Raw genomic sequence first — 26,083 nt, 5'->3', positions numbered from 1 at the left:
ATACCCCACATGCAGTTTTTTCTGATTTTCAAATAACTTCATCTTTGACAGAATCGACTGCCTTTAAGTAACGGTTAAGGATAGTGGATACATCGTGACGTCATAAAGAGCATGTCTGAATCTCGTCTTCAGCGTGCATTTCTGGACATAACTCCCAAATATCGATCGAGAGGTTTAAAACCTGGATTAACTGTGTAACTGTTTTTTTTCTTTATTTTGCTTACATTCCTCGTCTACCCTTAAATAAAGATTAACGTGGCCTCTATTATTTCTTCTCGTTAAGGCCATTATAACGTTATAACTGTGATTACCCTAGCAATAAAGCTTAAATTGAATAGGTGCTGAAGTCAGATAGTTTTTAATGGCCTTAAGGTTTCTGGAAAATTAAAGGGTAAAAACCATACCATATCATCCGTAATTATTAGAGACTGTGTGAATGAACACCTCTCACGAATGGTTAGTCTCTCCATGCCGTCGTCAAGTCAAGTGAACGCCTACGAGGAACAGCTGTTTCCAGCAGTGTCCTGTCCAGGGGAGATTTAGGTGTATTATGATTATAATCTTTTCCTGTAATTTTGTAAGGCCTTTAAGCAGCAAAACAGATCAGGTGCTCACATCTCGTTAGTATTTTTTAATGTACTTACAATTCACGACTGCATACAAGATAATGAAGACTAGATCATTCACCACTTAACAATGTCAAGTAAATTGACTTTACTTTGTATTGCTTATTACAGGGTTAAAGCTACTGACAGCGCCTTGAACAATAGCTTTCGGTCGTTTTTCTTTGACTCTTTTCATTTCCTTTTTCCTACTTTCTTTCAGAGTACATTTTAAACAATAGCCCCAATGAATGAAATTTACTATTGAAACATCAACAAAATCGAAAGGACGAACGAAAAGCATTGACGCTATCAGTAGTTGATGGTTGTTCCATCAAAGTAGATCTTTCTATCAATCTTGACCGTGGTCTTCATCTCAACTCCATCAATTCCAACAAAAGTGGCGTGATACTTGAGTTTCTTTAGTGGGTCACTTGGCGTTCCGGCGATGATTGTTGGCGATCCGGAAAGGTCGGGAATCTGAACTTCAATACCATGCTTTAGCAAAAGGTCTGGATCGTCTTCTGTGCCAACTCCTTTTGGAATGTCATCCAACTGAACAATCTTTCAACAAATACAAATTAAAATTACAAACGATCAGCCGTGGCGATAACTGCAAGAGCAGACCTTAACTTACTTAGAAATTTCTTTTTTTTTGAGCATTCAGAACAAAAATAAACACTGGTACTTCATTAGCCATTGTATACCAGTTAACATGAACATCAAGGCCCTCCGTTCGAATTGAAATATATCATAAAAGAAAAATAAAACGAAGTCTTCCTTTATAACCAAGAGAGGATAATCTACTGTTCCTTACAATTATAACCTTGATTCTTCTCTTTTGTCTGTAACTAAAGGCTTGTGGTCGGCGAATTACGCTTACTGCTAACTTTTACCCACAATGTAATAATTCACACTAGTCTTTCTACTACAGCTGAGTATATGCAGTTTCTAGAGTGGGTTATGACAATAAAACTTTAAAATATCGTATGTAGCAGCTATGTTATTGATTATTTTACTGTTAAAATTCTTTGACTGGATCAGAATTGAGTACCTGGAGAAAGTCTGGCTTCTTTGTGGGTATGTGAAACAGAAACGCACTTTTCTCGTTGCCATACATGAAGAAAGAGCTAAACTCAGGATGTTCCTCGTCATCAAAGTGCTCAAACTGGGGCACATCTAGCACCTTCATGTTAACCGACATGAAAGGCTTGCTTTGGTCAGTGGGCAGCCCTACGAAGCAATCGAACTTCTCTGAATCGTCCCCGTATTCGGATTCACCAAACAACACATCATGGAGCGTGGTGTTAGCTTTGCTTCTAAATACAATTGGTTGTGGCTCAGTACTCGTCTTCAACAGAGCATCTTGTTTCTCTTTATATTCCTTGGCTTGCTTCTGAGAATTGAATTTCAGGGTAGCGACAGTACCATACTGCTTGGAGGCGTTGCTGAAGTTGCCTGCGTAGTAGACGATTACCCTATTCTCATCGTCGACGACTCCGGTGCTAATAAAGTCATGATTAGACTTTGGATCTTTCACCTACAAGACCAAAATTTTTTCAAATGTCAGAATGCAAACAAGAAATCGGGTATACCGCATGGGTGCAACGAGGTGATAATAATCACAAGTTAAAATTTACAAACGATCAGCAAATCCTGAGATTTGGACAATAATAAGGGGTCCAAAATTTGGGCAACTCGGGTGAAAAAGTTTTACCCATCAGAAGGCAAATTCAGTTAAGTGAGCCTAATCGTCATTGAGCGTGAAATAATATTGAAAATTTTGCCGGATGAAGCCTTCCAACATACTTTTCTTGAATTCAGTATCATTTTTTTTTTTTATTTTGGACAATTTCAACTGTTTGAGCAAGCCCACAAGCATTTTTCCGATGTATTAATTCTTAGCCAAAAACATATACATTGTAGGTTATCATCGGTCAAGTAGATTCCGTGGTTAAAAGGCAAAATGCAAACCAGATGACAGTTGCATGTAATTTTTCAGTAGCACTGTTTTTTTGTTTTTTTTTTGTTTTTTTTTACAGTTTCTTAATGGACGCAGTTTAAATAGCAATTGCAAAAAATTCTTCAGACAAGTGGACGTATTTTCAGACGTTTTGGCCAACCCTCGGCACTTCCTCTGAATTGCCACTTGTATAAAGATCTGTCCCAACCGAACTTTACATTCCTCGATTCTACAGGCTCCTGAATCTTACTTGAGTGCGAGGATGGGAGTACATGTAAAACATATCTCAGCTTAACCTCAGGGTGTCTGGTGCTAGACAGTAAGGTATCTCCCCCAATGAATGCGATTAGAAAACTCGCCCTATTGCCATGATCAGTGAGGTAATCCAAGACAGTCTAGGATTCTGGATTAAACGCTATGGACTCCGGATTCCAGGTACGGGATTTCGGATTCCTTTCCTATGGAACTTGAATTCTGGATCCCGATAGTTACAGGGATTCCGGATTCCTTGACCTGAATCACGGATTCCAAAGCCCTGGATCCCGGATTCCACAAGCAAAAATTGGGGCAAGATAATTGTTTTCCGATAAAGCTCTGAGATGTCAATAACGATGAAGAAAAAAAACGAAGTGTGAAAAAGCAAGTTAGGGAAAGTAAACATCATATACCAAAAAGGTCAAAATTTTACCATATTGGCAATTTTGTGTTCTGAACCACCTGGAAACCTCTTTCGAACAGTAACACTTAAGGTTGGTTCCCGTCATTGTTCAGTCATATCGTTTGACTTTCTACAAAGCAGACACTCTTCTTAAGACAGGCACTTGAACGGTCACACAACGGTATCACCCGTCAAAGAGAGATAAAAGAGCGTTGATTATTTTACCTAAACTTTTCGGTAAGCATTAGTAAAGCTTCGTAAATGCAAAAGCTTGGATGAATAGCTTTCTATCAATTGTAAGTGCTAAATATGCAATGAATATTGATTATGCTAAGAGGACATTACCGTTCCAATGGCGCAAAGAATGGTATTCCTCATGATAGCAGCAAGATCGTCAAAGAATTCGATGGACGAGGCCCATGGATCCATGCACGTGGTGATGATAAACTTAACTGGATTGTCATCTTTATGATCGAGCTTGACGACATAAAGTAAAATCAAAATGTTTTTTAAAAACAGTAAAAAACAAAAATAAAAGAGAGAGATACCCACAATCCAGATTTATATTAGAAAAAATCAGATTCAAGATCATCGCCTCAGAATATTTTCGTGTTATTATTCCTCAGACACGTTCTGAGAAATTGAGTGGCAATCGGTTTCGCTATGGTTACGAGATATTTTGTCATTAGTGACAAAAAAGCGAGGCTGTTATTGGACAAAAATAGTTTTACTCCTTTTTGGTAATTGAAACGTACAAGACAGGAGGAAGAGCAGAAAATGCTTAATTTCATATAAAACATTATATATCTCCTTGACACGCCGATACCAATGGATGACTCATGACTCGTAAGCCAAACTGAATCAGTGATAGTTCCTTTGTCAAAACGCGCTACACTTTTTTTATTTTTTTCTTAAAAACAGCAGTTAAGAACAAAAAAAGTTCTTCCGTAAAAAGACTATGTGCTGCAGATCCTTGGCAGGACCACTGATAAACAACTTGCGATAGGGCAATTGGACATGTGAATTTGCCCAAAAAAAAAATTATTGGTATTACTAAATGCTTGGGTTCAGTGATGAGCCTCACAGGGGGAGACAGTACCACAAAGGAGGATTTTCTCTTTTTTGTCGTAAAGAAACGATCGTTGTACCACTTACCCCCAATCTCTTTTTGAAGCTCTTCAATGCGGAGCTGTGTTTGTGGTGGAGCATGCTTGAGGCAGTAACAACCATTGGGACGCGATGAGCAGTTCTTTCACCCGAGGAATGACTCAGCTTTTGAAATATGGCCATATTGATTGCGTTACAGACATCGACACTCTTGTTATCCTTTAAGTTGACTGTGAAGCACGGAACTAGTGTATCTGGACCTATCTCCTTCAAGTACTCCATAGCTTCTTCATCCTGATATAATTGGAAAATAGTATTGAACATTTGAGAAAAAAAGGTTGCCTAAGTACGAACATCTTTAACAATTAGTTTTGATTGAATAGTTGACTTTTCGGGGGGGAATATTAGAAAAAAAAGGCGATTTTTAATTAATTTTTCAGTAAAATAAGTAATATACTTGCTTTTACTAATGCTGACCGCCCAGCGGAAACACTTGGTCTTTGAAGCTCAGTAACTGAGATTAGGACTATAGATTCTAAACATGTTATTGTTATCGTTCTCCATAAGCATCATAACCCATAAAAATGTCAATGTCAATTATAAATCTAAAATATCACCAAAATTGACCACAGCAAACAGAGAAAAAAAGGGGGGGTTTGCTTACTCCTCCACGGATTAACATAAATTTAGTCGTTTCAGAAACGAAGAAATTTTTCATGCGTTTCGTTTACCTTAGCAAGTTCTTCATTGCTTTTTCCAATGATCCTGTCTTTGATCAATCGTTTTTGCTCTTCTTGAGACAGGTTCTTCCATTTTTCGGGGAGGGGCTTAGTAGTTTCAATTATAAAGTTGTCGTCTTCTTCAGGAAGTGTCACCCAAAGGCAGTACAACAGTTTGGCAGTATAGTTGCATTCAGACAGGATACGACCATAGCCGTTTTTGTTGAGACCAATAACCTTTTTTCAAAGGAACGAAAGAGAATGACGATGGGGAAATTCACTTCCATCTAAAAATCATAATGCAGTGATTCACGAAAGACAGGGCACGCGGATTCGAAGTGAATGAAGTACAATCCTTTTCTTGCAGATCAAGAAGTACTAAATACCTGATGTCAATTCACTTTTTGGTGACAAAATGACGATGAATTCAACGCCAATGCTTTTTATCTCTCGATCTTTTGACTCTCGAGTCTAGACTCGCCAATTAAAGTCAACCTCTCGTAAGTTCTTCCGAGCGAGCCCGAAGCGAGCTTCAATGAAGACGCACAGCCACCGAGCGCCAGAGCGGCGAAGACGCGAGGTCGACTTGTTTTTCCTGAATGGATTTGAATCATATTATAAATTCACTCAGGAAAAAAAAAATTGACATATGCCGAGTCTGGAGTGGCGTCAAATATCACTCACACTCTTATTGTTCATTTATCATGACATCACCCGGCCGGCGCACCCATGGAATTTCCCACCAGTGAATTTCGCGCAAAACAGGTACGAAAACTCCTTTGAAATGGCATAACTAACCAGGAAAAAAAGTAGATGACTTTTAAAAGGTCTATCTCGAGTACAGTAAATAAAACAATAATAAATATCATTTATAAGGTGCAAAACAGCATTTAATTATATGATCTAGTGCGCACTAACAACAACAACAAAAAGAAAAAACAGCAAACAAGCATATAAAAAATTAAAATTAAAATATTATATAAAATTATACGTAAAATTTCCTAAAAAAATAAACAAGCCTAAAAATTTAGTATAAATCTTTCTATATATACAATTAAAAAGGCAATTATAAGATTCGATTAAAAAATGTATTGAAGCTAAGTAATTGAAGTTATCTCAAAAACGTAAATTGATAAGTCATTCATGAGCGGTAAATTTATAAATCATAGGCTTCTTTAAAAAGTAAAGTTTTTAGTTTGGCTTTTCATGTAGTAGTATAATGGCCTATATCGACTTTAATGTGATAATTTAATTTAAATACCCTGTTCGCGAGTCTCACTGCTGCTGCAGCGGCTCCAGGTTTGGATCCCTCGAGGCCGATATCTCCCAGAGTCATATCACCATGGTAGTACACCACATTTGTGGTTATTTGAAGGAAGGTGTTCATCCGCTTGTCTTTGTAGCACAAAGCTCCCGCTGGATATGGACAGAAGCCTGACTTATGAGGATCAATGGTGATGGTGTCACACTGGTTAACAGCTGAAAGCTGTTCGTTGACGTAATTGCTAAGGAATATTCTGGGAATAAATCCTGAGTCTTCAGGTGGTTTTAAGTAATGACTTTGCGGCTGGTCTCTCAACATACTGCAGAAATATCCTCCCCAGGCTCCGTCGGCGTGGATAGCAAAGTCAAGACCCTACATTTGAAAGAAGTGTAGCATTAGTGCGAGAAAAAGTTAGCCAGTCGGGATTACCTTAAGGCTATCAAGGATGAGTTCAGACTGAGTTCCCTGGGGGGAAAGTGAGAAAAAAGAGGTGCCAAAATATATAAAATATTAGCAAGGCCACAGCAACAAAAAGAGATGTTTGGTCATCCACCTGTGCTAGATATTCCTTATAGTACTCAAGGGACAGCTTTTTTCATTATGATATAAAATAAGAAAGAATTTGATGTGGGTAATTGAGAATTGATTTCGAAGTTTAAGCAAAGGTAATATCCAACTGATAAAAGGTCAAGGCGTTGGATAATAGAAGGAACAACAACTGATTATATCCTGTCCCTTTTCAATAGTATTATACTTAAGAAACAACTGATTTACCTTTTTGCTGTAGCTTTTTCGCAACTGAAGGATTTCAGAAAGTGGATCAATTGAACTCTCTTCAGTGGTGCCCATCACAGCCACAACAGCGACGATAGGAATTTTATCTTCCAGATGTTTGTCAAGGATGTCTTTCAACACTTATAACAACAGAAAAGCATTTATATTTAATAAAATTAGAATAACATGTATACAACATGTTTCGTGAATATGGAGATATTATCAACTTATTTAAATCTGAGAAAATAATGAAATTATAGCTGAACTATTTTTTTGAACATTTTTAAACATTCTTCTGAAGATTCTGAAAATAGTTACTGCAGCTGTAGGAAGTATATCCGCTGCACACTTTCTTTGTTTATTTAACTGTGGTTTACGGAAAACTTCACCAAATAATAACACTCAAAACTTTAAGATAAGTTAAAATATGTAACGTTCTTTGAGGCTTTCATCTCTTTAATCCATTCTCTCCCTGATGACTTATTTTCCAGAGGCACTTGAGTTGCTGGGATCTTTATTTGTAATGTTGGTTTGAAGTTAATCTAATCACTTGCTTGATAACTGTCATAAGCGTTAGGTTTTTACAAACAGGTCTTACCAAGAGTGACATCATCAAGCGAACAGGTAGTTTTTAATAGAAAAACCTATACATCGAGTCTTTCTTTTGACTTACCACCGGAATTCATTCGTGAATCATCATCAACAGCAACTTTGACAAGGTTATTTTTTCCCAGCCCTAGTACAGCTACGGCCTTGGTGAAGGAAATATGCGCTGTGCTAGGCACTACAACACAGGTTTTCTCAATTAGAGGATGTCGTCGAGCAAATTCTGGCGCTCCAATGGATTCGTAAAGGTAGTCTGACATAACATCCATGAATTCTCCGTGTTCCAATCCAGTTTGCATCTCAATGTCATCAGGCATACTGAGAATGGAAGAAGTGTCGAGATTGAGCAGTTCCCATTCAGAGCCACCAGTTAGTTCTCCCATCTTACCTCTTCTGGGGAAGAAAACCTTAAAGATGGAAAGCAAATATAGACATTCATCATCGTCATTGTCATTGTCATCACCATTACCCGTCATCACCATCATCATCATCATCATCATCATCATCATCATCATCATCATCATCATCATCATCATCATCATCATCATCATCATCATCATCATCTCGTCATGATCATAATATCATCAGATCATCACCAATTTTATTGTAAGAGCTCCTTTACGTACGTTCTGAGGGTATCTGTTGCTGTTCACTATATATAAGAAGGCAGGCTATGCAATTTAGTCTTAAGTTTGCAATTTCCTTGTGCCAAGAAACAAATGCGGCTTCTTCTCAGCTAGTGTCCAAATACCGCTAAAATCTTTTTCACACTTTCAAGGGTTCCCACTACTACTACTAATAAAGCATTCTCCTGAGATATTTGTTATGTTATACTATTCCGACCGTCAACAATGTCAATAGCCAAACACACTTCATTGGCAATATATCTCTGGCAATCTTTGTGTACATGTATGCGGGTCTGTTTGCAGCCAGAAGTTCAACTATAGCAACTTATGAACGGTTGTTAAACGTTCAGTTTCAGGTAAACTTTAGTATATTTCACTGCATACATGAACTGATTCATTACGAGCAAGACCTACTCACTTATTTCTTCTACTACTGCTGAGAAATAAGCACATTCAATGTACCTTATAATCCTTGGCAGCAGCTAACTTCTCCTCCTTCTTCAAGGCTCTCTGCAGTGCCAGAGGGAAAAATTTGACATTTCGTGCTGCCCAAATTGCTTCAATATTTGCAATGGTTCCTCCAGTAACCAAATGTCCCATGCTTTTGTCTTTTTCGTATCCCATCATTACGCAAAGGTCGGTCCCGACCTCCAGCTCAAATGAAGTCGTGACGGTTGATGCCTCCGCAGCGCAGTTGTTCTGATTGTAAAGCAGAGCGCAGATGTAGCCAAGGTTGGCAGGCATCGCGATATCCCAGTTAACATGTCCCTATTTGTGAAGTAAATAAGACACGCGTAGGTAATTAGGCATTAAGATAAGTTAACACAAGTGCAATCAAACCTGATATGTACAACGGTCACCTTTGGGAATGGCAAGGTGAGCGGTATATACAGGGTGACTGCTATATACAGGTCAACTTTCCAGAAAATATAAGGCAACTGAAATTTTGGGAAGTTGTCTGGTGACCGTATAATTTTCTGTAACTCAAATGTTGCTTACATCCTTCTTTGGGGTAGAGCCAAAAAAAGTCGAAATTTGAACGCTTTTGCACGAACAAAGGAAAACTTTTCAAGGGGAAAAGTGCTTGAAAATATCAAGTTTTCCCAGTTTAGCGATCAAGGCTTACCACGCGTAGATAAACATTTCACGTCTTACCAATTAGTTACCAATAATAATAATAATAATAATAATAATAATAATAATAATAATAATAACTAAATGTCAAGAGAAAGTTATCTTCACCTCCTTACAGCTAAAATGTTGTATTGTAAAGTTAGGCAATATATCGTAATTTTATTGTAGCTGCAGTTGGTGTTTCTTGCTTTGACATCAATAGTGTTTTGCAGTTTGTAAAATATAAAGGAGAGAGCCTTCGAACTTATCAATCTATTTCATTTTCCTCTTTCTAGCTAAAGCTGGGCAACAGGCCATGAGTGCTCGCTTATTTTGGTCCTGGAGTTTGATTGTCTAGAATAGATTAAGTATTTAGTAGTAGATATAATTGCTAGCTACTTCGGCTATCCAATTTACTACTTAATGTCCATTAGATGTTTATAATTAACTACTGTAATTGTGCGATTGCAAGAAGTAAGCTTCATATCGAAAAGTATCAATTGTATCACCCAAATTTAACATGCAAAATAATTAAGGGCTGTTGAGAACCAATCACATTCGGGCATTTGGTATTGACTCGACTGAGGAAGTTCTTCAACAATGCTGAAGACTCCTGATAAACGCTATTACCTTGTATCTCGTGCTGTAAAATGGGACGGAATTCTGCATTTGCCTTTGTAATAGCTCCAATTCTGTCTGCAGTTTATCCTTGGAAGCTTGATAGGCTTCTGCCTCGCGAAGATCATCAGTCACATATGGGGGATCACAGGGAAAATAGCTAAAAGATGACAAAGAACAAGAAAATTTTGTCGAAGTCGATTAAATATTTTTAAAACGGGTATGACGTCCAATATGACCCATCGCAACGAAGCGAATGCCTGTGGACAGAAGGCTGTGGGAAACTGTATAAAACTGGCTGGTGCATCGTAAGAAAAAAGTATGTTTAAGTTCATTTCATCTCTTGACGTATGATAAGACTATTAAATATCCAATAAGGTCACGTAAAAATTAGTTTATTCCTTTTTAGCATGAGAATTGCCACAACCGCCATGTCTGCTCGAAAGGACGACTTTCTCACCGCTGGGAATTATAGCCAAACTCGTTGTATCGCGCTGCTCGTTTGCAAACTTCGAATGGGTTTTTCTGTCTCGTCAATCATTTGAGTGAGGGTGGAGTTAATGCAAATCACAATGCAACACACTCGCCCAGTTTGGCTAGCAAAAACAAAAAAAAAAATGACTCAAGACTGCTCAAGAATAACGAAGGAAATCGCCATGATGAGTGGAATTTTTGTCGAGAGTAGGAGGCAGACATTGCCTTACTCTTGCAGGAGACAATAATGAGAAACATTAGAAAAATCTTCGAAGAAAATTATTCGATTATTGCCCGAAACAGGGCGATCACAAGCAACGAACCTTGAAACACAGAAACAAACAGAGTGGATCGAAGTGCACCGATCACAAGTAAACATGTGTTTCCTAAGAGGTCCGTTAAGATGATTGACGGAGCAGAAAAACCCAAAATTCTTTCGAAGTTTTCGTGATACAACGAATTTGGCTATAAGTTATAGCCAAATTCGTTGTATCGCGCTGAGTGTTTGAAAACTTTGAGCTGGTTTTTCTGGTCCGTCAATCATTTGAGTGGGTGTGGAGTTAATGCAAATCACAATGCAACGCACTCGCCCAGCTTGGCCCGCAAAAACAAAATTGAGAATGACCCTAAACTGCTCAAGAATAGTAAAAGAAATCGCGATGATGAGTGGAATTTTTTTTGAGGGCAGGAGGCAGATATTGCTTTATTCTTGCAAGAGACATGGATAACAAAGATCATAAAAAGCTTCGAAGAAAACTAGTCGATCATTGCCCGAAACAGTACGAAACAGGGCGATCACAAGAAGCGAACCTTGAAACGCAGAAACAAACAAAGTGGATTGATAAGAGATAATGGGGAGTTAGGTTTATCTAATTTGTGCATGTGACATGTCTAGTTATTATCAAAGGTGGCAAACACCAGATATTGAAGCAACGGTATTGCAGTTTATGTTCGAAGCAGTCCCTGAAGGTACACAATTCTTTGTTTTCTGTTTACAAATTATGATACTGAATAAATAAATGCGACGTTAATTTTATTCGTTAATAAGATTTGAATGACAGGAATACTATTGAACATTGTACACCGCCAAAAATGAAGTCCACAAAAATATAACAAAGGAGTCTCACGGGCTTCATAACCATTCCACTCTTCTAACTTTGGTGAAATTCAGCAGGCAACATGGAATTCTCTTGTAGTTTTGAATTCCTAATTCTCGCTTTCCTGACTTAATATCCTTAACTCAGTTGCATAATTAACTGACTCCCTACAGGATACCGTACTCACATGTGTCGGCGAAACTTAATATGTGAATCGATTGTTTTAGTCACAAGATCTTGAAACAGATCTCCATTCTCTGCCTTAGGTCCCATGAACCAAGCTCCAAGAGCTGACCACGGTTTATGCCGTCCATGAGAAAGATCTTTTGCTGCAAACATGTTGTTCTGTTGGAAGTACATATTAGGTGCTCGGTTGGCCATACGCCTCCTCTTTCCACCCGCTCCAGAAACTTGCTGAATGGGTCTTTTTCGGCTTTGAAGCATCTCTGAATCTAATCAGTTCTGTTAAAGAGTATATAACTCAATAAATTTATATTGTTAAATTCAAGGCAAGGCGTTAGGCGGTAGTACCTACGTCGAATTTGAGTCAGACGGATTTTATTGGATTAAATTCGTCGATAATTCGACGTAAAGGGCTATGCAATTTAGACGACGAGTTGAAAAACACCGAGAAAAATGGGGGTTTTCCGTTCTTGTTTCATCACAAAAAGACAACAAAGGGACAATTTCGGCTTCAAATCATCATTCTTCGCGAAGGGACTTGGGAAGTTGCAAGACCGACAACGTTTTAGGCGGAAAGAGTTATCATAATCGCTGTTGAAACCATTTGAACTACAAAGGGGCTTTGTTACCTCTCTTCAAGCGATCGGTGAACATCTTAATGCCCTCTATTAACGCAATGTTATGTGCAGTAAGTGATGCGCGGCGGAAAACCAGAGAATTACCTTAACTTCATTTTTAGGCGGATTCAAGTTGACTCGAGAAAAGAATAATCACAGAGCTCCCGGTGCGGTATCAGCTCGAAGGCAAAATTTTGCCCCAGAGAGCCATCTCTTTTGGACCTCACCCAGGAAAATATAAAAAATGACAGTAAAAGAAAAAAAAACATATTTTTGTCCCCAGAGCCGCTGGGCTATATTTCTAATACCAGGTGACCGAAAGAATCTAAGGTCCGTTTCAACGTCGTGCGACGTTTGAAACCAAGTCGTGCTACCGCCGTGCCGAACTCAATTCATGAATTATAAATACATTAGAATATATTTAAAAGTTTGCTAAACCGTTTCTTTGTTTTTGTGTTTTGTTTTTGGCAACAGCCGTTCCATTCGACTGTCAATGTGTGAATTAAATTCGACGTCTGAAACCAAGTCGTGCTAATGTCGTGCTGCAGTCGTGCTATAGTCGAGCCAGGTTAGCACGGCAGTAGCACGACGTTTGAAACAGGCCTAAAGCCTGGTTTCCATTTGATCGTCCGGATCGTCCCGATCGCCCCAGTCATTTCAAAATATTTCGAGACGATCCGGACGGTTGGGGCGATTGGTAGTTTCCATATGATCATCTCGATCGCCTCAAAGGCAAGAGACGCGGGGTCGTCAGCGATGTCTCTGGGTCAGACAATAGAATTTTTGCGCGTGTTTTGCAAACAAGCCACATAAATGGATGATTTTTATTCGTAAAGCGAACCTCGTACCTTGGTATCTGCTTTTTCTCTTGATTTTGTGGCCTTGAGAAGCTAGAAGAATTCCCCGAAGACATAGTATCTCTTCGAAAACTTGATGTCACGGACTTCCTCTGATTTCAAATAACCTCCATATATACGCGCTGTGAACATTTGTGTATTATTTTTTCGGCTTCAGCGCTATCCGGGCCGAATTTATATTCGATTACTGGAATAAAAGTGATGACTTCTGGGATAGCCTTCCATCGTCCCGATCGTCTCAGTCGTCTGAGAGCGTTTCCATATGATCGCTTCAAAATTTACATGATCGTCCCGATCGTCCGGATAGAACTCAACAATATCCAAGCGATCAAGGTCGTCTCAGTCGTCCGGGTCGTTTGCGGTTGTCTAAGTAACGTTTCCATATGATCATCCCGATCGTCTGAACATTTTTTGAGACGACTGGGACGATAGGGACGATCGGGACGATCATATGGAAACCAGTCTTAAGTGCTCTGGAAACGAGAGCTCGTCGAGCTTGCGCCTATGGGTAGTAAAGAAAACTGGCGCCACGACAGCCTTCCCTCTCAATTTTCCCACGTTATAATAAATTATTACACATAAACATAATGTATCCTTTCAAGTTGATGCGTCGTTTGAGTGACGTCTAAAATGAGACTCTACAGACAATTTATCCGTCTGTCGAAGACAGCTGATTAAACGTACCGGAAAAATACGTCGCAGAATAATTGGAATTTAATTGCATGGGATAGGCTTTCAATTAAATTCGTCTGAATTAAATTCGACGGTCGCGCGACGTGTAGAGTGGGCCTAACTTTCTTTATGCTTGTAAAAGTAAAACCATTGAGATGTGAAGGCATTCGGACTGCGACGACTTGATTACAAACAATAAAAAAAGTCGGTAAAGCAGAGTAGATATTAATGCTCAAAATCGATCAAAAAGTTGATCTTATTATCATAGAAGACAGACAGTCAGAATCCGCCTGCAGTGAGTACTCGCCGACTATAAAATAAATGACTAAGTATAAGCTTGGTACAACATTGAGGTCAGATACTGGAAAACATGGAACAATCTAGGTGGCGTTATAGTCAATTTTATCTACCTTTTAGAATGCATAAATCTTCACCTTCACGGCAAAAGTAGGACTGTTTTTGGTGATCGTGTGCTATTGTGCGAACAATAGTGACTAATAATCTCATGCATCGAAAGCCTATTTACGTGACAAAATTATGCATAAGACAAGGTACAAAATGCATGGTTGCAAGAACAGTTCTGCATTTTCCCAAAGCTCAAACTCATGTTTGCTTTTCTTTGCGGAAAATCCATTGTTTTTGCTGGTTGCGGATTCGTTATAATTTTTTTCCTCGATACTATGACTCCTTGTTCACGCAGTACAATGGGACGGGTGACGCCTTCTGAAGACGCCCAACTGTCTATATTTGAATTAATGACGAAATCTTCAGACAAATCCATATATATTGTTGAAATGTAGTTCCTACCTTAGTTCAGATATATTTAACAGTCCTTCTGTTCACAGTTGAAGAGCTATGGAAACTGGAGGGTTTCCGAGTGCAGCTTGATGTAAACTTAACAGATGTCAGAAGCTTGCAGACGCGACATGTGCTTTAAAGACGCGACGGCCTCATTACCATGAGACGTAGACAGTATTTAATAACTTTTTTTTCTTTGTTCGCACCTTTTGACGTAATACCCTAGAGAGATTTCTTTCAAATTTCACCTTAATTCTTTATTCATATGCATATCGTATTTGCTGGAGGCTTCCAGGGTTCCTTAGCCCACATGCGGTGCAGACTCTGTGGGAGTTCGTTAGACTTATAAGAGAAATGAAAATAAACAAAATACGTCCTAAATCCTATTTTTTGACATAAATAAAAATAAAAATGTCTCACCTTGTGTTTTTGTTTTGTTATTTAGTGTCTCTTTGCTTCTAAAGCCATTTGGAAGCGTTTCGACGTTTAAGAGTTTGAGTACAGTTGTATTAACAATAAGTAATAGGGGAAGGCTGGCGAGTCTGAAGCCGACCGCCCCAGCTCGAAGCTCCATAAATCCCATAAAAATGATCTTAACTCCTCGCCTAAATTGCCGTTAAAGGATCAGCCGATAATTTGTCTTTCCCTTCTATGCTTCTGAAGTCTCAGGTTTCATCACAACAGCTAACGAAGCGCTCGGATTTTAACTTTTTCCATCAGAGTTTAGTTTCTTTCTCGCGATGCGTATGACCGGGTCACTGGACCCGTGAGTAGTCAACGATTGCTCAAAGGTTACGTGACAGCGACAATTTGCCTCCGTCCGGAAGCGGGCACGGTGTAAAAAGGGTCAGACTGCTTTTTGTTAAGCAAATTAATTGGTGATCCGGCGTCCTTGAGTTCTTAACCCCCGGACGTACACGCAAAGTAATACCCCCCCCCCCCTTCCCTGGAGGTCTGTGACGTCACCAATCATGGTCGCCATCTTGGCCACCATCTTCCATTTTTTCAAGAATTAGAAATCAAGTAAAAACAAGCATTACTTTTATTCCTGAAAGAAGTTGAATAAACATGCACTTTCACTAAAAAATGGCTTGACCACCTGCTGCTTTTCACGTTATATCTCAGAATCATAGTAACTAACCGTCACTAAACTTGTCTCAAAATGCGCACGAGGGATAAACGAACAGCTACAGAAAACTTCAGGTGCTGATTTTTTATCGTTTAGGAAAAATTCAGAAAAACCTCAGGGGGGTGCCCCCCCCCCCCCCTTGTACGTCTGTGGGTTAATTCTGTAGCCTGTTATCCGGTGGGGATAGTCTCACCCCTTTTGCCTTTTCGCACATAAGAATATAAATATTTTTTTACACCTAGTTCTTATAAACACAGAAGCAAACAAAGTAAAATATGTATGTAAGATCTTTATTCGCCCCTTAATACTTTTACATGAATACCCCAAAAGTGAACTTCATGAATTTCTCTACAAACCCTACCAGGCTTACCTAGCTATAGATACTCTCTTAAATGTTTTGTTTTGGTACTTTTAACTAATTACTTTCCTCTACTTGCTGTGAGCGAAAAGTAAGGAAACAAATCGCTATCCCAAGCATTTTATCTAGAGTGTAGCTGCAAGAAGTATTTACTAGTTTAACGCCCTGACTTTTAATAAGTTTTTAGAATTTCTGATAACACGTTTATCCATTTACGATAGCGTTTTATTTCAAAATCACAATTAAGATGATTTACTTGTGGCATTATGTAAAACAGAAAGATTTTTGAATTCCAAAGTCTCGCTTTTTAATAGTTGAGATAGAATCGTAGTTTTCTGGATGATGTATTGATATGTTACGGTATTAATATCATAGGTGACGAATAACTCCTTAATTTTGGCGCGAAATTTCAGCGTTAATTTGTAATTTCACATGTGAAATTACAAAATTGCCATGGCAACCCTTCCGTACGTCTCAGTGTCAAGATGGCGACGAAGTTTTAAAACGCCATGAATGAAAATGTCAGGGCACAAAAGGACGCTTTAGAAAACCTGAACACACAAGAGAACATCAAGGAGGATTCTAACAGGTATTTTGCCGAAAAAGTCTAAAAAATTCTGAACTTTATAAGCCAAATTTAAGGTCTAAACATTTGAGAGAGCAGAGTTCGCGATCGATAAGATCCAGTATAAACATGTCAAAAATCCAAGATTGCTAACGTTCGTCACCCATGATATTAATAGGTAATCAAATGGTATACTCGTGAAATTAGGGAATAATTTCCCTTGCGTTTTGTCCAAATCCTAATAATTTCCCGAGCCTTTCTAAAGAATCGGGGAATTATACACATACTAATTAAGTAGGTTACCGAGTTATACGGAATTCTTTCTTATAATCCTCGAACAAACATCGTAATTTTTCTTCCATCTGCGGCGTTTGATCGAGAGGATTCTGTACATCAAACGACAAAAACAACGGGCTAAACAGGTTTCAAAAATCCCGATTGCAATCCGTTTCAATTTAAACTTTCTTCACTCTTGCCCCTCAGTGCTATTTTGCACTCGCGCCGCTCGCACCGGGCTTCGACAGATTCATAAATAATCATGATATTTAAATGTGTCTTGTGTGTGTCCACTCTTGGCACTTCCTAAAAAGGCAGAAATTAAAGAAAAGCAAGGCATTTTTCCACGTTTGTTTCATTGCGATACAGTCGTTAAAGAACCATTTTCTGAAAACAGCTCAGTGTCCAAGTTTACTACCTTAAAATCTTGTTACAATTACTATGAAAAAATAGAACTAAAACTAGTGTGACAGAATTTTAAAACCTTAGCCTCAAAATAAATTGACAATATTTCAATTCGCTAACTTAAATTTAGGTCAACTAAATGTCTTGCTAAATTATCTGAACTAAACATATTTTTTCTGAAAGTGACCGAGATGAGATTGGAAAATGTTCGTGTAGATGGAGCAAACCAAATCTTTCTCCCTACTTTCACATTATTCTTAACTTCTTTGCCGTTAATTCCAAGAAAATTTATGTCAAATTTGCTTTTCTCCAAGGGTTCAAGGATTTCTCCGTTTACAATCATAGGCTCACGAGGAATGCTGGGAATTTTCACTTCAATTCCGTGTTTGAGTAAAAAGTCATCAAATCCTACATTGTCTGGAAAACCATCAAGCTCTACAATCTTCAGTAGAACGAGAAAAAAAAACACGAAAAAAACACAAAACAAAGGAATGAGATTTGTTAATCAGCCCTAATAATAATAACAATAACGATAATAATAATAATAATAACAATAATAATAATAATAATAATAATAATAATAATAATAATAATAATGGCAATGTTTTTGTCATTATTATTACTATTTTATTCAGTAATGATAATGATGATGATAATACTGAAAATGATAATGAGAATGAGAATAACTCAAGTTAACTAAAGCATGGGTCTCCACTTATTCAGTGAAAAATTGGGGGGGTAGTCTTTCTTTCAAAGCTTTTGCGGTAGCAGCTTGAAACTTGGTCAGACAAGCACACTTTTATTTTTTGCCAATTTGTTTAATTTTGCATTATTTTAAGGCCTTCGGGTATATCATTTAACATATTAGGGACCTTTGGCATCAGGTTTTTCATGGGAAACTGCAAACCGGAAACCGCAAAATGTCACGTGACTACGGCCTTGCGGTCACGTTTGCAGTTTGCAGTTCACGTTTGAACCGCAGGAGGGGCTTCCAGCGGTAAGTGATTTACGGGAAGGTTTTTTGCCACAAAAAATTGTACAGCCTCGAGTTTAAATGTATGAATTGAACTAGCTTTTTATATCCGTTTGCGATGTGTTTGTTGGATTTTTGATCTCGCATCAATGAATTATTGCTGAGTTTTGGGCGATTAAAGTGATGCACTTCGACTTGATGAAAACAACATGGCGGCCCTAAACAATTAACGCGTAGTTCAAATCAATTTTATATTCCTTTCTGCCGTACTAACAAAGGAAAGTATTCTGTTCTAATCCAGAGTTAATTTTTTTTTCTATCTTGTTACTGAATTCATAACTTAACTCAGTCTCTGTTTAGTTCCTATTTTTAACGTATCACTCCGCGAATTTCATTTTGTTTTGCTTATTTCTTTGAGACTAGGAAGCCCAGGCTTCATAAAGCCTTCTGGTTTCTTCTGGGCTCCCTTGCAACCTTACAATTCCTATATCTATTCTTGTATTGTATTATATTTTGGCTAAATAAAAATGAACTGAACTGAACTGAACGCCTTGCTAAAGTTTGAAATCTCGGCAACGCGAAACTGCAGACGCGTAACTGCGGTTTGCGGTTTGCAGTTTGCCTGATGCTAATATAAATGTCTCTATTGTAAAGGAAAAGTGTGATTAAAGGAACCACTTGAAATGGGGGTACTGAGCACTAGTCAGAAAAACCGTTTATCTACAAAAGTAATTACATATTCAAATGTTGCCAAGCACAGTTTTGTAGTTATTTATATTGTAAGTTGTCTTGTAGCAATTAAGTTGGATAACTTCGAATCTAAACGGCTGACATTTTTACTTAAAGATTTTTTGGGAGACTGTGGCCGTAGGAGGTCATGTGACGTATTTTACATAATGTTCGTTTGATGAAAAGTATAACTTTTCGAGAGATCTCATGTCTTACACAATTCACAGCTTCATTACGAACGAACCCCTCAGTTTTTAGTGAAAATAGCTTTTGATCCATGCATCTTTTTACTTGAGAATAAAAACGGTAATGGAAAGATGGCTTATGAATTGACAGGGAGTTATATTTATTGCCAGGAAGGATTCGGAGCTTTTGGTATCTGATCTGACGTAAAGTACGTACAAAGAAAATGGTGAAGAATTTTGTTTGTTAAAATGCTTAATTGTTATGTGAAATTCGGTCTTAGCATGAGAATCATATCGATGATGATAATAATGATGTTACTGACGATGATAGTGATGATGATGATGATGGTGATAGTATACTGGATCAACAGAGCGTTGTTACCTGATAGAAGTCGGAACTCTTGGTAGGGATGTGAAACAAAAACACGTTTTTCATGTCACCGTACATGAAGTAGTCACTTTGCTCAGGAGATTCGTGGTTGTCAAAATGCTCGTAACGTGGAACGTCTATGATCTTCATTTTTGGACTCATAAACGGGTGGTTACTGTTATCAGAAGGCAAACCAATGAAACAGTCGAACTCCTCCAATTCACCAGAGTACCCTGTATCCTTGAAGAAGACATCATGGAGTCTTTGCCGTTTGCTTCGAAAGACAATTGGTTTTCGGGCACCATTTTCCTTTAACAACTTCTTTTCTGTCGTGATGTACTTCTCGACGTCCCTGTCGCACATGAATTTTAACTTGACAATTGCTTCGTACTGCTTCTGAACTCTGTTAAAATCTCCAACATAACAGGCGATTACTTCGTTCTGTTCATTTACAACTCCCGTACTGACAAAGTTGTGGAGGGCAGTAGGATCAGTAACCTTGAATATAAAGCAGAGATGAAAATAGCAATGTTGGTTATAAATCACTGATCAAGAGAGGATAATGGGGACAGAGAAGGCATCCACCATACACACCCTATTCCATAGGTAATTCGTCTCGAGTTATTTTTAAGGCCATAGATCCCAGGGGGGAATAGACAACAGCTAATCACATAGCGCGAATGTGTTCCGCGTGGATGACCCACGCTCAAAGCCACCCGTCCTTCACGAATTGACGCTGAAAAAAATGGCGGAAGACGCGGAGAGCGATATTGCTATTTGTTTTGTCCACGAAAGCTACTGAAGAGAGACTTCTGCTAAAGCTGTGTCAGCGAAACGGAAATTAAAAAAGAATCGCCCTTCCTCTCTTGTATAGAGCTAACAGTATAGCAGGGAAATCCTCAACACACTGAATATTCTCTCAGGATCATTTATAATTTACAGTTTGAAGAGAGCAATTTCTGGTTTGATATTTATTCTTTTATTAGTCTTTTATTATTCAGCGAAAATAACACTTAGCGTCCTACTTGCTTTATTATACAAACGACCGGTTTCGATAGACCGGCGAAATTTCTCATTTTATTAAAGCACTGAGGTTACGACAACTTCGAGTAAAACTGGTTTCACGGGTTGTCAAAGAGTCCAGCGATTCCCTTTTCCCAGGTAAGCGCCGACTCATTTCGCTTCAATATTCAGAAATGCCCTCGATCTCTTTACGCTTTCTTTGCCTTTCGCTCGAAACCTCCACGAAACATCCACGCAGCGCGCGAGGTAACTTTATCCCGATTCTAAAAATAACTCTAGACGAATTACCTATGGAATAGGGTGTGTATGGGGGATGCCTTCTCTGTCCTCTTTATCCTCTCTTGTCATTGATGTATTAAGAGCATTCTACCTTTTACTTAAAATCAAAGGTTTTTAAAAATTAAATTAGCCCTTACCCTTCCAATTGCGCACAAAATAGTGTTCCTCATGACAGATGACACGTGGTCCATGAAATCTAAAGATGTGACCCAGGGATCCATGCAAGTTGTTATGATATATTTGACTGGTGTGTCGTCGTTTGAGTTAAGCTGAATAAAAAAAGAAAGAAAGAAAGATGTGTAGATTAGTGCATATAGCAGTTAAGACACGCGTAATTCTGCCTCACTTTTCATGGCTGTGGTCAAGAAAAACCATCAATAATTTTCAGTTATCTGAATGGTCCCGGATATATCACGTGATCTTTTAAAATATAAATTGAATTTCGAAAAGGAAAGAGCATCGAGAAGGTTTCTCGTTATACCAGATTTCGATTCTTGCTGTTCTCTCTTACCCCTAATCTTGTCTTGAAATTTGTGGCTGCAACACTGTGGACGTGGGACACCATACTTGACGAGGTAACAAGCATTGGGATGCGAAACGCTGTATGTTCCCCTGATGTGTGAGTGAGGCTTTCGAATATCGCTGTGTTGATTGCATTGCACACTTCAACGCTTTGGTTTCCTTTCAGGTTTACAGCGAAACACGGTATCAAGGTATCAGGACCCACTTCTTTTAGGTAAAGCATAGCTTTATCATCCTAAACGACAGAGAAGATAAAACAGTACTTAACTTTGTTGCTGTGTGTTATCAAAGAGTTGCTTCGCTGTCAATGATAAAGTAAAAAAAGGGCTTAAATAGTACCCGGAACGTTTGCTTTGATGAAACTTTCATTAGACCATTTTAGCTTGTAATCATCGTTTGGTCCTAAACTTCTCAAATCCGATTGGCTGGCAAAAGCCTGGTCGGACCTACACCTGTAACTAGTAGCCAGTTAAGGTCGTGAACGGCACTAAGAAAGAGTTCCTTGTCTATTCCCTACATGTATTTTGCCATTATGTTTTCTTAGAATAGGGAGTCATTCAGCAGCAGAGTTATATATAAAAGTTATTAATGGAATCACTGTAGTAAATTAGACTGATGTTATTGGGCTGTAAAAAACCTCCTACTATTTAATTACTCTTGAATGATAACTCTGACTTGTAAAATACTACTTACGGAACGCTTGCGAGTGGTATATCGTGAAATATCCCACTGGTGCCTTGATTTCATATAAACAAGCTAAAAGATTTACCCGAGCAATTTCTTCGTTGCTTTTTCCGACAATTCGTTCTCTAATGAATGTAATATGATCCTCCTCTGACCAGTTAGTCAAACTGGGTAGAGGAATCGTCGTTTTGATGACAAAAATGTCGTCTTCTTTGGCCAGCGTTGCCCACTGACAGTACAGGATCTTTGCGTTGAACATGCACTCAGCCAGGATACGACCATAACCGTTTTTGTGAAGACCAATGACCTACGAAATGAGGAAAACGATATTGAAGAACACTAAGTAAGCTTTATTCATTCTATAAGCAATTGGCAGGAACAATAGTCGACTAATTTTTCTTGTAAACATAAATTCTGAAGTACAAAAATTAAGCTTTAATGGACTTTGATAAATTTTCGAATTCAGTTTACTGTTTCCGTTTCGAACGGAGCAACCAGACCTGAGGGTCAGAAAAAGGCCTCGCTACTCATATTACTTGACTTTTTCGCATCCATATTGACAAATTTCGAGCTTACTTACCCATATCTGTGCATTTCATAAACTGAAAACCTTCGCCTCTTCCACCGTATTCATAGAATTAACCCAGTACTATAAGCATCAAGCCCACTTGTTGTTTCCAGAAGAGACTGTGATATCACACATGAACCAGAAAAAATAACTTGGTGTTTTGTCGAAAAGTAGTCGTAATAATTGGGCTGTCTTATATAGACTTTTTTAAATTTACTACTAAAAGAAAAAGATTCATAAATGGTTACCCTGTTTGCCATCATGACCCCTACAGCAGCTGCCCCGGGTTTGGATCCCTCGATACCGACATCACCGAGAATCATTTTTCCATGGTAGTAGAGCACTTTAGTGGTGATTGACAGAAATGAGTTCATCCTTCTGTCTCTGTAACAGATTGCACCGCCTGGATAAGGACAGAAGCCAGATTTGTGGGGATCAACAGTGATTGTATCACAGTGGTGGAGAGCTGACAACTGTTCGTGGACGTAGGAACTCAGGTACATTTCTGGAACAAATCCTGTTTCTTTGGCTGTTGGCATAGGACTGCTCTCCGGCTGCGCCCGTAGCATACTACAGAAATATCCTCCCCAAGCTGCATCCGCGTGAATGCTGAAGTTGAGACCCTTGATATGAACAAAGTCATGGGTTTTTAAAATAGACATTTCTTCAAAGTAATACCTAATTTATGGCATAAATATTTTAGGAAAGTGGTGCCAGGTAAAAAGAGATCTATATAATTATTACACTGCCGAAAACGGTGGATGATAGTGATCACGATGAAGATACAAGTGATGATTATGATGATGATGATGATGATGATGATGATGATGATGATGATGATGATGATGATGATGTTGATGATGATGATGAGTTTGATGGTTTTGACAGTGTAGGAAATTTTAGATATGAAGTCAAATACAGTTATCCTTACCTTCATTCTAAACTTTTCGCGCAAATAGACAACCGCAGTTACTGGATCAACGGCGCCTTGCTCTGTTGTTCCTGTGACAGCTACTACCGTTATGACTGGAATTTCCTTATCCAATTTTTCTTTTAGAATGCGGTTCAAATCTTAAATTTCATAAAAAATAAATGTTATCTTTCAATGAAAAACAACTCTGATGGTCACAAACAAAGAGTAAGTAAATGTAATTTGCTTCCATATATAACTCACAACTTGGTTAATACGCATTTTGTTAATGTTAATTAAATACACGTTACAGTTATTTGTTCTGTTTCCGTTTTCTGGTTTTTTGTTGTTGATTAAAAAAAAAAGTTGGGGGCTAAATGAAGACAAAGGACAGAAACTATACCAACCAATAGGGTCCATCCGCGAGTTTTCGTCAACTGCTACAGAAACAAGGCTCTCTCGACCAAGTCCAAGGATTGTGGCTGCTTTCGTTAAGGAAATATGTAATGTGCTTGGAACAACAATGCATGGACTTTGGGTTAGCATATGTCGCCTTGCAAACTCCTGTGTTCCAATGGACTCATAAAGGTACTTGGACATTATTTCCATAAATTCATGATGTTCGAGGCTTGTCAAAGCTTGTACTTCTGAAGGCATTTGTAAGATAGTGCCGACATCAAGGTTAAGGAGTTCCCACTGTGAAGCGCTGATTAATTCTTCTTTTTTTCCTCTCTGAGGCAATAAAACCTGACCGGAGAAAAATAAAGTTAGAAAAAAATATGGATCCGTCACTAAACACTCACTGACTGTTCACGAAGCGGGACATAGTTAATTCTCTTTGCCAGGAAATAACAAAAAAAATCTCGATGTTTCTCTGGTTGAATCTAGACAAGATTTTTAAGCTGCAGAAAAAGACTTGTCCGGATCATGCTGTTTAAAGAGTATAATCATGTGTCCAACTCTTTATTTTAACAATTTAATACTCTCAATACTTAACAAATGATTAAATTTTGTTGTGGATTGTCTAAAACATCAGTCCTTACAAAATCAACTTCCTGGAGCGTTAACAGATTTTTTTAAGAAAAATAATGAAATCCATGGTCATAACACTCGTTTACATGAACTTCTACATAAACCCTTGGGTAAAACAAATGTACGAAAATTTACTGTTACAGACAAGGGGTTAGACATAATTTATAATAGCTTGACGGATGACATAAGAGAAAGAATATTCATCATGAGTGAAGAGGTAGAATGAAACAGTGATTCCACAATGTAATATTTTATATATATTCGATGTAAGCACATACATAGTATTGATGATGTAAAACCTTATTTCCTAGCCAAAATCGTCTATGTCATCAAATGAAATTGGTGTAAATTGACAGGGAGTCTCCTTGATAAGCCCAAAAAGGTTTCTGAGACGTTCCTGTTCAATATTGTAATTATTTCTTAAGTACTATCAAAACATTGTCACCTTATATACAATGTTGAGCAAATCAATAAATGAAATTAAAAAAAAAATTAATGGTTTCCACTGAAAAGAACCTAAGTTATACAGTGTGAGTGGTTGTGATTTAAACGATGCAATGTCTTTACACCATGTGTACTCAATCCAGTTAAATTCATCGCAGATGTTTACTTGGCATATGAGAGTTATTTAAAGCATTAATTTTCTTCTATTCTGGTCCTTGTGCCTTCTTAGCACTCTCCACGGTAAGAAATGTTCATTTTCCACGGCTGGCCAAACTGAAAATGGTATTTTCTTATATAGTCTACCAAAGCTATCCGTCCTCATTATGCCTAAACAATGCAAAAGGTAAAGTGCATGGATAAATAAACCAGAACGTAAGTAAAAAAGGGAAACGTACCTTGTAACTTTTGGCACCAGAAAGTCTTTTTTCCTTCAACAAAGCTTCTTGCAGTCCCAGTGGAAAGTACTTCACATTTCGTCCCGCCCAAATTGCTTCAATGTTGGCTACAGACCCCCCAGCGGTGAGATGTCCCATACATTTGTCCCTGTCATACCCCATCATGACGCACAGGTCTTTGCCCACTTCCATTTCGTATTTACTTGTGACAGGAGGGGATTCTGATGCACAGTTGTTTTGGTAGTACAACATTGCAGACATGTAGCCAAGGTTAGCTGGCATCGCTGTCTCCCATTGAACGTGGCCCTGAGGAGAAGAAGTACGGGTTGTTATATTAGTTCGTTAATCAGTTGTTTTATGTTAGTTTATATTCTATTTACTGTATAGTAGTGTCTTCACTGTTATTTAGTCCACCTATATATAAATCTTGTTTTGTAATATGTCTTCAGCTCCCCCCGCCTCGATTAGTTCATAAGCTATTTGCAGGT

General features: G+C 38.3%; 2 protein-coding genes across 2 annotated transcripts; both read right to left on the bottom strand.

Annotated features, from left to right (window-relative positions):
* Nucleotides 1-616: 616 nt before the first annotated feature.
* Nucleotides 617-13,356, bottom strand: LOC140948472 (uncharacterized). The gene is made up of 12 exons (XM_073397715.1): nt 13,270-13,356; nt 11,809-12,083; nt 10,063-10,210; nt 8,782-9,087; nt 7,761-8,100; nt 7,088-7,227; nt 6,311-6,685; nt 5,062-5,286; nt 4,379-4,624; nt 3,569-3,700; nt 1,657-2,142; nt 617-1,166 (listed from the first exon to the last, which is right to left on the bottom strand). Exons 2-12 carry the CDS (start codon nt 12,063-12,065, stop codon nt 915-917), a joined length of 2,907 nt encoding a protein of 968 aa, XP_073253816.1. The 5' UTR covers nt 12,066-12,083; nt 13,270-13,356; the 3' UTR covers nt 617-914.
* A 3,894-nt stretch (nt 13,357-17,250) lies between these two features.
* Nucleotides 17,251-25,877, bottom strand: LOC140948954 (uncharacterized). Its single transcript, XM_073398209.1, has 10 exons — nt 25,596-25,877; nt 24,132-24,471; nt 23,746-23,885; nt 23,063-23,437; nt 22,332-22,553; nt 21,552-21,797; nt 21,178-21,309; nt 19,751-20,236; nt 17,726-17,923; nt 17,251-17,382 (listed from the first exon to the last, which is right to left on the bottom strand). The coding sequence occupies exons 1-10, from the start codon at nt 25,875-25,877 to the stop codon at nt 17,251-17,253; spliced, it is 2,553 nt and encodes an 850-aa protein (XP_073254310.1).
* Nucleotides 25,878-26,083: the final 206 nt, after the last annotated feature.

Source organism: Porites lutea, chromosome 9 (assembly GCF_958299795.1).
Source record: "Porites lutea chromosome 9, jaPorLute2.1, whole genome shotgun sequence".
Classification (NCBI taxonomy): domain Eukaryota; kingdom Metazoa; phylum Cnidaria; class Anthozoa; order Scleractinia; family Poritidae; genus Porites; species Porites lutea.
The sequence above is the reverse complement of the archived record's forward strand: the minus strand, read 5'-3'. Positions and strand labels throughout refer to the sequence as shown.

Bases quoted from the DNA above. Each gene is read 5' to 3' on its own strand.
- LOC140948954 (XM_073398209.1), bottom strand. From the start codon at position 25,877: ATGCCAGCTAACCTTGGCTACATGTCTGCAATGTTGTACTACCAAAAC. The intron at 23,438-23,745 runs GTAAGGATAACT...GTTCATATCAAG, and splicing joins GCGAAAAGTTTAGAATGAAG to GGTCTCAACTTCAGCATTCA. The intron at 22,554-23,062 runs GTAACCATTTAT...CTCATTTCGTAG, and splicing joins GGGTCATGATGGCAAACAGG to GTCATTGGTCTTCACAAAAA.
- LOC140948472 (XM_073397715.1), bottom strand. From the start codon at position 12,065: ATGCTTCAAAGCCGAAAAAGACCCATTCAGCAAGTTTCTGGAGCGGGT. The intron at 10,211-11,808 runs GTGAGTACGGTA...GTCATCTTTTAG, and splicing joins ATTAAGTTTCGCCGACACAT to CTATTTTCCCTGTGATCCCC. The intron at 7,228-7,760 runs GTAAGTCAAAAG...TGTTGTTATAAG, and splicing joins TTCACGAATGAATTCCGGTG to TGTTGAAAGACATCCTTGAC.